This window comes from Mus caroli, unplaced genomic scaffold (assembly GCF_978045245.1).
Source record: "Mus caroli unplaced genomic scaffold, Mus_caroli_1 scaffold_2, whole genome shotgun sequence".
Classification (NCBI taxonomy): Eukaryota; Metazoa; Chordata; class Mammalia; order Rodentia; family Muridae; genus Mus; species Mus caroli.
In genome coordinates, this window is record NW_028227257.1 from 154,054,255 (window position 1) to 154,065,008 (window position 10,754).

A 10,754-nucleotide genomic window follows, 5' to 3' on the forward strand; every position below is an offset into this window, starting at 1 on the left:
TCGCACCAACCCAAATAACCAAGGGCAGTCAAGATAGTTTTGTAATTATATTTAGGTACAGAAAATTTAGTGTACATTTAACCCAATTTAGTGGCGAGTTCTTTAGCCTTTGCTTTTTCCAGCTTGGCAATGCGAGCCACAGACTTAGGACCCAGGACATTGCCTCCCCAGTGGCGACGGATCTGAAATGACAGAAGCAGTAGTCATTAGCCTGCCCTCTTACCCTTTAAGGTATAGATCAATATATATCAATCAAAATCAAGCCTGTGGCCTGTATACTCACCTCATCATATCTGTCATTATAATTGGTCCTAATAGCTTCCACCAGCTTAGCCAGAGCACCCTTGTCTTCCCTGGAAAGGCAATGAGGAAGGTCTTGTTACTGTTTTAAGAAGCAGGAGTAATAAACCCTTCCCTCCCTGCCTTTTTGCCTCAGACAACAGTGTGACCACATAGTTGATTCAGGTGAAGAAATTCTTAACCATCACTGGCAAATGGTCCAAAGCTGTGAGGGTAAGGTGTGGGTGCATAAATACTCACGAGTTAACCTGTGTGAAGGCAACAGTGGTGCAGGTCTTCCTGTGGACCAGGTGCCCCAGCCTGGCCTTTCCCTTGATGATGCAGTAGGGCACCCCCATCTTTCGACACAGGGCAGGTAGGAAAACCACCAGCTAGAGGAAGCAAACATGAGCTGTAGGTTGTTTTGGCAGAAGCAATAGCTAGCTGCACAGATACTTTGTGGCAATTGCTCAGGGTTAAAAAGCTCAGTAATTGCACTTCAAGGTCACTTCAGTCAAAGGTTGACATCATTGCAAGAGCCACAGCAATCTTTTCCCCAGCTCTTCACACCCAGCCAGAAGCCACACAAAACCTCCCACACCTACCTCAATGGGGTCTACGTCATGGGCAATCACCACCAGCTGAGCCTTCTTGTTCTCCACCAAGGTGGTGACTGTATTGACTCCTGGAACATACAACACAACCACTTTGCCAGAGTGCTCCGGCTGCTGCAGTCACAAAAAAGCAGCTTCACTAAGCTGCTACTCAGGGTTAAAAAGCTCGGTTTACTCTTCAGTGTTTTCAGGTGAAGAAATTCACACATCACTGCACAGCCTGCCTTACCATCCTCCCTTTCCCGGGGGACGGGGAAGCACTGACCTGCTCGGAGGACAGGTGGTCTCTTAGTTGGGACGTCGCCTTTGCCAGCAGCTTTCTTCTCGGCACGGGCCAGTAGCCTTTGCTTCTTCTCTTGCTTTGTCTCTGGCCTGTACTTGTGGGCAAGCTTAAGCAGCTGAGTAGCTGGAAAAAACATTCAATTGGACTCTAAGCCTGAATCCCTTTAAAGGCGCTGGAGCTACTTGGCAAGCAATCTCACACCCAGTCCTAACCTGTCACTAAAAAGTTATGTCTGACTTCCTAGCCATTAATCCCAGCACCCAGGGAACAGGCAGCAATGCTGAGCTCCACAAGTAGAGACCCTAATCCCCCAACAAAACCACCCTACTGTGGTACACAGTTGAGAAGGTCAACACGGGGAACCTTCCTCAACTGCTTCCTCACTGAACTCCGCCCGTTCCAAATGGAGGGACTGGGGACCCCCTTCCACCTCTATCTCTTCATAGCTGTTATTAGTGTGGCCAGCACTGCAGTAAGGGCAAACTCGGGGCCAGTTTCTGGCTCTGGGGCCCCGAACCTCACCTGTCTGCCTGTCCAGCGCCTGGGTGAACTGGTTAATGGCAGGAGGGACTTTGAGCCGCTTGTAGAGGATGGCTCTTTGCCGTTGCAGCCTGATGTAGCGGGGCCATTTGACGAAGCGCGTTAAATCTCGTTTGGGCTGGATGTCCTGTCCTGGGAAGTTAAGAGGGACACTGCGACCGAGGCCTCTCCTCGGGCCGGCCTGCAGCCGAGGCAGCACCCAGGGCAGGAGGGCGTCGGTGCATCAGCGATCTTGGTGGTTCTAGTGTCATCACCACTCATCTGATAGCAAATATTCGGTCACATCATCTGCACACGACCACCATTCCCCTAACACACACCAGCCGAGCATGCGCAGTGTGGGCTGCTCGGGACGGTGCCCGGCTCAGTTCATCGCCCGTCAAGGCGCCTTGCCCTCGGCGACACGCCGTCGCCACTCCTTACCAATGCCGAAGTTCTTGGGCCTCTTCTCGAACAGAGGGTTGACCACCTTCTTGGCCTCCTGCTTCTTGACGACGGCGGGGGCCGGGGCCACCTTCTTCCCCTTGGCCTTCTTCCCTTTGGGCTGTACGGAAGAGAGAAACCCGTGCCATCGGGCAGCGAAGTCATTGCCTGTGCGTCGGTCGCTGCCGTTCCCTTTCCGCGAGGGACCCCGAGGAGACAGGGACGGCCGAGAACGCCGCTGACGGGCGGCGGGCGGCGGATGGAGGCGGATAGCACGGGAGCCTACAGTCACTCACCATCTTGCTCGGCTGCTGGAGAGAGAAAGAAGAGAGAATTGTGGGGGATAAGTAAGCGGCCGCAGATATCGCGAGAGCAGGCGCCTGCGCGGGATTTCGGATTTAAAGCGACAAGGACCCACTTCGGACTCTGCCAGAGGGGGCGGAGCCTGAGCGGGGGCGTGTCGGCCCGCGGCTGCGCGTTCGTCCAGGTGGGCGGGCCCTGGCGCCCGACTGCAGGCTGGGAGAGGCGGCGGGAGGTCCCAAGAGCGAACAGAAGCCACGGGAAGGAGCGTGCGGGCGTTTTGTTCCCTCGCCGTAAGGGCCTGCTGCCGGGCGTGTGTTCGTGGACAGAGCTGTTGTAGCGGAAACCCCGGTCCCCAGCCCTGCGTACTCGGTTCGGGCCGGACCAGACTGGTTCTCGTCCAGGGCCCGCCATGGCCCAGCAGAGAGCCCTGCCCCAGAGCAAGGAGACGCTGCTGCAGTCATACAACAAGCGGCTCAAAGACGACATCAAGTCCATCATGGACAACTTCACCGAGATCATCAAGACCGCCAAGGTGCGTGGTAGCTGTTCCGAAGCCATGGGAGAAGGCAGGGACTGGTTTTGCCTGGGGTAGCAGAGGGAATGTGACTCACCTGACCGGTGCGGGTGGGATCGAGGAGGCGTTAAAAGTAATGGGACAGCAGGTAAATAGAAGAGCCAAATAGTGACAAGCACAGATAGAGCAGAGAGGAGAACTCTGGCCCGTTTGCCAGGGCTCTACGTTAGCTATTGGGCACTAGCCACCTGGGCTGAGGTTTACCCTTGCCATAGATTCTTGTGATGACTGGTGAGTTTAACCCTTTAACACCACAACCCTCATGTTGTGGTGACCTCCAGCCATAAAATTATTTTTGTTACAACTACAGAACTATTGTTACCCTTTGAGTCGTAAATGCCAGTGTTTTCCGATGGTCTTAGCCCCTGTGAAAGGCGATCCACAGGTTGAGAAATGCTGTTCTATTTAAATAATTTCTGAGAAGCCTCAAGCTCACTGAGGTCTGTGTCAGGCTCCAGCTGGTCCACCTGTAAGCTAAGACCAGCAGTTCAGGTTTTGTGAGGAAGCCTTGCTTTTGCTTAGGCAACTGCTCAACATGGTGCCTGCCCAGGAGGAATCACTTCAAAAGCCACTTTCTGGTTGGGATGTTGTTGAGATGATAAAGTGCTTGTTGCCTAGCAGTCACAAAACCCCGAGTTCCCTAGCACTGAACAAACTGGATGTTTGCACAGCCATTTAATGCCGGGACTTAGGAAGTGCAGACAGAGGATCAGAAGTTCAGGGCCATCCCGTCCTTAACTACATGGTTCAGGCCAGCCTGGGTTACGTGAGATCCTGCCTTAAACTCAGAGATCAGAAAGTGGGTCTTTTTTTTTTTTTTAAAAGATTTATTTATTTATTATTATTATATGTAAGTACACTGTAGCTGTCTTCAGACAGACCAGAAGAGGGCGCCGCCAGATCTCATTACGGATGGTTGTGAGCCACTATGTGGTTGCTGGGATTTGAACTCTGGACCTTAGGAAGAGCAGTCGGGTGCTCTTACCCACTGAGCCATCTCACCAGCCCAAGTGTGTCTTTTTAATCCTTTATTGAACATCTTTTCTTTCTTTCTTTTTTTTTTTTTTTTTTTTTAGTTTTTCGAGACAGGGTTTCTCTGTGTAGCCCTGGCTGTCCTGGCACTCACTTTGTAGACCAGGCTGGCCTCGAACTCAGAAATCCGCCTGCCTCTGCCTCCCAAGTGCTGGGATTAAAGGCGTGTGCCACCACGCCCGGCCCTTTTCTTTCTTTTTAAGATTTATTTATTTAAGGACTGGAGAAATGGCTCAGTTAAGAGCACTGACTGCCCTTCCAGAGTTCCTGAGTTCAATTCCCAGCAACCCCATGGTGGCTCACAACCATCTGTAATGGGATCTGATGCCCTCTTCTGGTGTATCTGAAGACAGCAACAGTGTACTCATATACATTAAATAAGTCAATGTTTTTTTAAAAGATTGATTTATTTAATGTATATGAGCACTCTCTTTGCATCTATACCTGCAAGACAGAAGAGAACATCAGACAGAAGAGGGAGGACATCAGACCCTATTGCAGTTGGTTGTGACCTACCTTGTGGTTGCCGGGAATCGAACATTTTATTTCTTATAAACTGTCACAAAGACTGGGCAGTGTCCTTTTGAGATGAAGTAATCTATCGTCACCCAGAGAACAAGAAGGGGTTGGAGACATTGCCAGTTGTCTAGATAGGAAGTAGGTTCTGGATCTGGGGGAAGGCCTGATAGGCTATGGTAAAGACATGAAGGGGGGTGGTGCTGGTGGCTAAGCCAGGTGGCCGCTCCCTGTGTTGATTCTAGGCTTTTCTTATTTGCCCTCAGATTGAGGACGAGACACAGGTGTCTCGGGCTACTCAGGGCGAACAGGACAACTACGAGATGCACGTTCGAGCAGCCAACATCGTGAGTGCGTGGGATAGAAGACACCATGGAGGGGTTGTAGGTGGAGTCCAGAGTAGCAGAGGAAAACAAGGGAGCAATGGGGTGGGCAGAGCATGTGTTGGGGATTGCCCCTCATGGCACTGGGAGGAGGGCCTTGTCCGTTCTGTGGTGGTGATGAGAAGGAAGGCAGCTGTTCCTGTTGACATGAAGGTTTCCCAAGGCTGCTTGCGAATGGAAAAGGAAATGGTGGAATGAGTCCTGTGTGAAATGTGAGCCTGTTGATCTGGCAGAGAAAGCCCAGTAGGCAGTGTCTATGCAGTGGGTATCAGCAGCTGTGTGGGGCACAGATGCCCATGACTGCCCAACCTGCAGTTGTGCCATATCTGGGAAAGAAGGAGTCAGGAGGAAAGTCGGCATGGCTTTCTGTTGGCTCTGAGTGGAATACGCGGGATGTGTACATGGTGTGAGTGGTGTGGTTGGGGAAGGAAAACTCCTTTAAGTGAGCAAACTTAGCCCACTTGGTCATGGAGGGTACTGATTTTGTCTCCCTGGCCGTGCCTCAGTCCTCACAGATACCTCTGTACAGGGCAGTAGTTTTCTTTGCAGAACATAAACCAGATTTCCAGGTTGCACTGGTGGCTCAGCAGCACTTACACAGAGCAGGGCCACTGTCTCTGCCTCCTTTCATATTTTACCCTGATTACGATGGTGCAGGTTCGAGCTGGTGAGTCACTGATGAAGCTGGTATCCGATCTCAAGCAGTTTCTGATCCTCAATGACTTCCCATCTGTGAATGAAGCCATCGACCAGCGTAACCAGCAGCTTCGAGCCCTGCAGGAGGAGTGTGATCGCAAGCTCATCACCCTGCGGGATGAGGTCTCCATTGACCTGTATGAGCTGGAGGAGGAGTACTACTCGTCCAGGTACAAATAGGGCTGGACTGCCATGCAGGTGCTGCCTGCTGCCTGCCCAGACCAGCTAGGGCCTGCAATGGCCTTGTGTTTTTCCAAGTTCTCCTTGGCAGCAGAACCCCTGACTGGCTCGTTTGATGGACAGTCATAGCCAGCCACCAGCGGGGGCCCAGGCCTTCCCCTCAATGAAGAGGGATGAAAACACAGGACTTGGTTGTGTGTCAGCGGCCGTGGCCAGAAAAGGGTATCCCCCAGGGGGCGAGGAAGCCCTCCAGGGCAACACAGTCTCTGCCTTACTGCTTTAAATCTCTTGTCTGTCTAGACAGTTCAGTCAAGGCTGAATTGGTCCCTTGTGGCCTTCCAGGTCACTTCCTGAGACAGCCCTGCCTACTGCTTGCTCAGAGATTCAGATCCATGTGAATGTCATCAGACTCACATTGGAGAGGGGTGGTGGGGGAGGGGTAAGGAACTCAAGCAGGGCGGCTTTGACTCCTGGGCCCAAGATACCTGGATGTCAGCTCGGCCTTATTCACGGAGCTGGAGTCTCCTTGGTGTCAGACCTATGTTAGTCTCAGAGGATAGCAGCAGGCAGGATCTGTCACCTAGCTCTCTACAGGGCCACTTAGAATGTTGATAACCTGAAACTTTCTGATCCAGAGAGGCCTTGAGAAATCAAGAGTCCAGTGTAAAATATGTCCTCGGAAACAGGCTGGAGAATGGAGGCCTTGCCTCACCCCATTAGCTTGAAGTTAAGGTTCCATTCAGCCCTGCCTGACTCCCCCTGGTGGTAGGTTTGCTGCTGCAGCTGCTGCACAGAAGCTGCAGTCAACTACAGATCTCCAGTGCTGCAGTGGTTCGTGCTCTAGGGCTTGTTCCCATCTTAGACTCAGTGTCACTGCCAAGCTTCAGTAGTTCTAAAGTTCTCCAAAGTACCCCAAAGTGGCAGAGACTTACACCAACCCAGGGTGGGTTCCTTCACATCTCCTGTCACTACCTTGTAGTACTTCAAGGACACTTGGGTGGATGAGTACTGGGGCAGTGACTCAGTCCTGTACAAGGGTTGAGGGGATAAATTGCTCAGATAGGAACCCAGAGTGCCGGGTTTCCAAAGCCTCAGCCCCTCTGCATCACGTGCATAAGTTTCTGGGATGATCTGTGTCCTCTTTAGGCAGTCACCTCTCTCATATTCCTCATGGTAAAGAAGCTGCCCCATGCCTAGGAATTTCCTTAAATGGCAGAGTTCTTCGGTAGGTGAAGCAGTAGGTTTTGTCTGCCCCTATCAGCCTCATGCCCACACCACCACCAGTTGCCCAGCGTCCCCTCTGCATGGCTACTCTTGCCTGTATATGAACTGCTTGCTCTTTCTGGCTTTGCCTTCCCTCCATTCTCCTGGGGATGCTACTCCCTTTGTCTTGGGTAGTTCTGCGAGAGACTGTTGGGGGCAGGCATGGGAGAAAGCTAGGGCCTTGTGCATATCAGACAGCTGTAGAAACAGATGTGGTCCAGGTAGCCACTGCTATGACCACTGAGGCATTGTGCTTGCCTCCTCCTGTCTCTGGCTTTCCCTGTGTAATGTAAGGAAATGGAATGTGTAAAGTCTGGGGCTTAGAACTGTAGAGCTAGAGTAGTGGTATATAGAGAAATGCCCAGACCTGTATTGCTGACTGTTACCCAGTTAGGCCAGGACCCTGTAAGGATGGAAACAGGTCTGCCACCAGGAGCTCTTTGTAAAGTCTCATCACTACCCTACTGGTAAGGGATGGGTAACAGGTAGAGACTGATAGGAACAAGGAGAGTCCTATGTGTCAGGAAGGACCTATGGGGAGAGCTTGCCTAAGTCACATGGCCTGTTGACACCACCTTTCTTTGGATGCAAGAGTGGCCAGAACCGCTTAGCAGAGGGGCCAGCACAGAGGAGAAGAAGGGGAGGCAGTCAGGTGATGTTCATTTCTTAACTCTGCATCTGTCTTGCTTTCCCCTCCCTGGCTTTCCTCTGCCTGCTCCTGTCACTCCTGGGGGTTTCTTGTGGTGGCAAAGCTCAAGTCTCTGCGAAGCTAATGACCTGCCTCTGTGTGAAGCTTACTGGAGGCTGGACCTCGACGCAGATTCTGCTGATGGCCTCTCAGTCCCTCTTCTGGCGTCCCCGGAGACTGGTGCTGGTCCCTTACAGTCTACAGCCCCTGTCCACTCCCATGGTGGTGGCCCTGGCCCTACAGAACACACCTGAGCCTCTTGGGGTACCATCGCAGGGTAGCCCTCCCTAGGGCCCTAGTTTATCAGAAAGGAAGTGCTGTGGATACCCACCACAGCTTAGCTTTTTTCAGTTTTAGCTCCCTTGGGGACTTTGGGATCAGGAGCCACTGTAGCCTCAGGAACCTGTCCAGGCCAGGGCCAGTTCCCCGTGATAGTTGGGGAATGCTGTCCAGTTATTTACAGGCAAGTGGCTCCCTTCTGACTGCCAGGTGGAAGTTTGTCCCATTGAAGACCTTGAATAGGGAGGGTGGTTGGTGATAGGAAGACAGCCTCAGTTTGTTTAGAATTGTGAGGTATTCAGTGGACCTTAGTCAAGTCCAGTTACCCATCCTTAGGTTCAGGTTCTATAGAGAGCCCTGTCCACTGCCTGCTGCCTGGAGCATAAATGTCTGTGTCACAGCTGACTGTCCAAGATTGTGTGAGAGGTAGCTAGCCAGGGCGTCTTCCTGGATTCTCCCACCATTTCCTTCTGCTACTTTTGAGATGAGACCGTTGAATAAAACATTAGCTTTCTGTGCTGTTGTCTGTCTTTCTTGATTAGTCCAAGATTGCCCTTGGGTTCCTTGAGTAACAGCCCCTCCTTTTTTTTTTTTTTTTTTTTTTTTCTTTGTTATAAAAATGGCATGGCACTTTTTATTTTTACAATCAGAAAAATAAGTCCCAAATTCTCAGTTCAGAGGCTGTAGTTGAACAACAGAAAGTGGGTAAACAGTCAGGGTAAACAGGTACCAGGTAAGACTGGGGGCCCTGGCCCGCTCAGCCCAGAGAACCCCAGGTAGCCAGCACAGAAGTTCCAAGTCTAGTAGTGTCCTCTGCTCTGGTCACTTCCCCTTCAGGGGCTCAGTTTAGCCACTTGGACTCCAGTGCGGGGCTGCTCTGAGATGGGGCTGGGCAGGGGTAAACAACCCCTGATCACAGGTAGTGTGGGCTGTGGGCCAGGTGCAGGCCCAAAGATGTCTCTGTAATAACAGGTGTCAAAATCAGGGCTGAACACTGTTATAATGGGAATAAAGAGTCCAGATAGGGGCTTCTAGTTGCCCTACCCTGCCTCTGGGGTGGAAGAAGAGCCCTGAGAGGTAGGGAAGCAGCCACTGAGTCACCACCCTGTCACATCTCTCATGTGGCTGGAGGATCTTCAAGTAGACACTAGCATCATCCCACAGCCAAGAAAACTGTGACCTGAAACCTGGCCAACCAAATCCACAGTGTGGCTGAGTCACCTAAGCCACTGTGCTCAGGGCAGGGAATACTACATTGGTGGGAAGAGGGAGTGAGGGGGAGATGGGAGAGTGAGGCCTAGGCCTGCACTTCATCACACATGTCCACCACATACAGGCATACATATACACAACCATTCACACCTGCACACATGGGTGAGAGACTCAGAGATGCAAAGACAGTGTGACATACAATAAATGGATGAAGAATCCGCTAGTACTGCAAGCTATATGACTGCGGCACCTGTACCTTTGATGCCACCTATTTTTGCCATCCTACTTAGAGCTATCATGCCTGCATCTTAGAGGGACTGGCCATGGGCTCGGAAAGGGTGAGGTGTCTTGCTCGGAAGTGAAGATCTTAGAAACTGGGAGCTCAGACCCCATTGCCCCTCAGTATCAGGCTCACGGCTGACATACAGAAACCATGGTTCTAGGGCAGGTGTGTGCATTCAGCCTGTCACTCCTGACTACCATCAGCATGCCTCATCCATGGTTGTAGTCCTGGGTCCATAAGGAACACAGGCTGGTCACCAGGTGACCCAGCACCTACAATAGCCAGACAGAACATTGCACTCGAATGTGTAGTTAGGGGCAAGTCACTGCCCCAGTGTGGGAGTTTTCCAGCAGTGATGTCAAAGCAGTGTTAACTGTTGGAAGAGCTTGTAAGTGCCCTGGAGAAAGCTTAGCCACGGGGTGGAAGAGCTGGGGAAAACACCAAAAGCAACAGTTCAGAAGGTATTCCAAAACCTTTAGTGAAAGACAGTGTTTTATTGTTTAGTCAATTCTGTCGTTCACATTTAAAAGCGAAACTTCTCACTTAAAGGGCACCATTGTCTTTCCTCTGCTTGTGTGGCCAGGGCCAGAGCTCCCTGGAGATACTGCTTGGGGATTTAGTGTTCTAGAAATTCAGAGTCACAAGTGATGTAAATTGTGTGTCACCTTTTTTCATGAACTTCTGAGTTGCTGGGACACACCCAAAAAACTACCAGGCAGGCTCTTCTTTGGGCTTGCCTTTCTCTTCATTTTCTCATAAGTAGCTTCAATGCCATCTGCAAGTAGTTTCTTATTCCTAAGGGCTCACCACCATTGAGATTCATTGCTACCGCATGTAATCTAGGATCCACGCCATACTCAGGTCTCCAGTTGTGGCCCACGTCTTTTTTTTTTTTTTTTTTTTTTTTTGGTTTTTTCGAGACAGGGTTTCTCTGTATAGTCCTGGCTGTCCTGGAACTCACTTTGTAGACCAGGCTGGCCTCGAACTCAGAAATCCGCCTGCCTCTGCCTCCCGAGTGCTGGGATTAAAGGCGCGCGCCACCACGCCCGGCCACGTCTTTTTATACCTGACTGCGTTTTGCTCTGTGTGGCGGGACTGGCAGTAGGATGCTGGGCATCCCCTGCAGGCGGGGTTCTGACCTTCAGTTCAGTTGTAGGGAAAGAGCTATATAGTAGCCCAGGTCTGCCGGGACCATCAAGCTCGGTG

The 10,754-nt window shown here is 51.5% G+C and overlaps 2 protein-coding genes and 4 non-coding genes across 6 annotated transcripts; 1 reads left to right on the forward strand and 5 right to left on the reverse strand.

Moving 5' to 3' along the window:
* Positions 1 to 28: 28 nt before the first annotated feature.
* Rpl7a (ribosomal protein L7a) lies at positions 29 to 2,520 on the reverse strand. Its single transcript, XM_085835089.1, has 8 exons — positions 2,436 to 2,520; positions 2,140 to 2,260; positions 1,699 to 1,848; positions 1,159 to 1,299; positions 885 to 964; positions 541 to 671; positions 284 to 353; positions 29 to 182 (listed from the first exon to the last, which is right to left on the reverse strand). The coding sequence occupies exons 1-8, from the start codon at positions 2,436 to 2,438 to the stop codon at positions 78 to 80; spliced, it is 801 nt and encodes a 266-aa protein (XP_085691215.1). The 5' UTR covers positions 2,439 to 2,520; the 3' UTR covers positions 29 to 77.
* Positions 427 to 494, reverse strand: LOC115030442 (small nucleolar RNA SNORD36). Its single transcript, XR_003836040.1, has one exon. It is a non-coding gene; the product is annotated as a small nucleolar RNA SNORD36 (small nucleolar RNA).
* LOC115030440 (small nucleolar RNA SNORD36) lies at positions 745 to 815 on the reverse strand. Its single transcript, XR_003836038.1, has one exon. It is a non-coding gene; the product is annotated as a small nucleolar RNA SNORD36 (small nucleolar RNA).
* On the reverse strand, positions 1,040 to 1,110 carry LOC115030441 (small nucleolar RNA SNORD36). Its single transcript, XR_003836039.1, has one exon. It is a non-coding gene; the product is annotated as a small nucleolar RNA SNORD36 (small nucleolar RNA).
* Positions 1,936 to 2,009, reverse strand: LOC147005959 (small nucleolar RNA SNORD24). Its single transcript, XR_015046583.1, has one exon. It is a non-coding gene; the product is annotated as a small nucleolar RNA SNORD24 (small nucleolar RNA).
* A 100-nt stretch (positions 2,521 to 2,620) lies between the features above and the next one.
* On the forward strand, positions 2,621 to 8,567 carry Med22 (mediator complex subunit 22). The gene is made up of 4 exons (XM_021156514.2): positions 2,621 to 2,974; positions 4,831 to 4,911; positions 5,605 to 5,813; positions 7,839 to 8,567. The coding sequence occupies exons 1-4, from the start codon at positions 2,852 to 2,854 to the stop codon at positions 8,026 to 8,028; spliced, it is 603 nt and encodes a 200-aa protein (XP_021012173.1). The 5' UTR covers positions 2,621 to 2,851; the 3' UTR covers positions 8,029 to 8,567.
* Positions 8,568 to 10,754: the final 2,187 nt, after the last annotated feature.

Excerpts from the sequence above, each read along its gene's own strand:
- Rpl7a (XM_085835089.1), bottom strand. Across the intron at positions 1,849-2,139 it reads GCCCAAGAACTTCGGCATTG|GACAGGACATCCAGCCCAAA; the intron begins GTAAGGAGTGGC and ends TTAACTTCCCAG. Across the intron at positions 1,300-1,698 it reads GGCGCTGGACAGGCAGACAG|CTACTCAGCTGCTTAAGCTT; the intron begins GTGAGGTTCGGG and ends TGTTTTTTCCAG.
- Med22 (XM_021156514.2), top strand. The coding sequence starts at position 2,852 with ATGGCCCAGCAGAGAGCCCTGCCCCAGAGCAAGGAGACGCTGCTGCAG. Across the intron at positions 2,975-4,830 it reads AGATCATCAAGACCGCCAAG|ATTGAGGACGAGACACAGGT; the intron begins GTGCGTGGTAGC and ends ATTTGCCCTCAG. Across the intron at positions 4,912-5,604 it reads ACGTTCGAGCAGCCAACATC|GTTCGAGCTGGTGAGTCACT; the intron begins GTGAGTGCGTGG and ends ACGATGGTGCAG.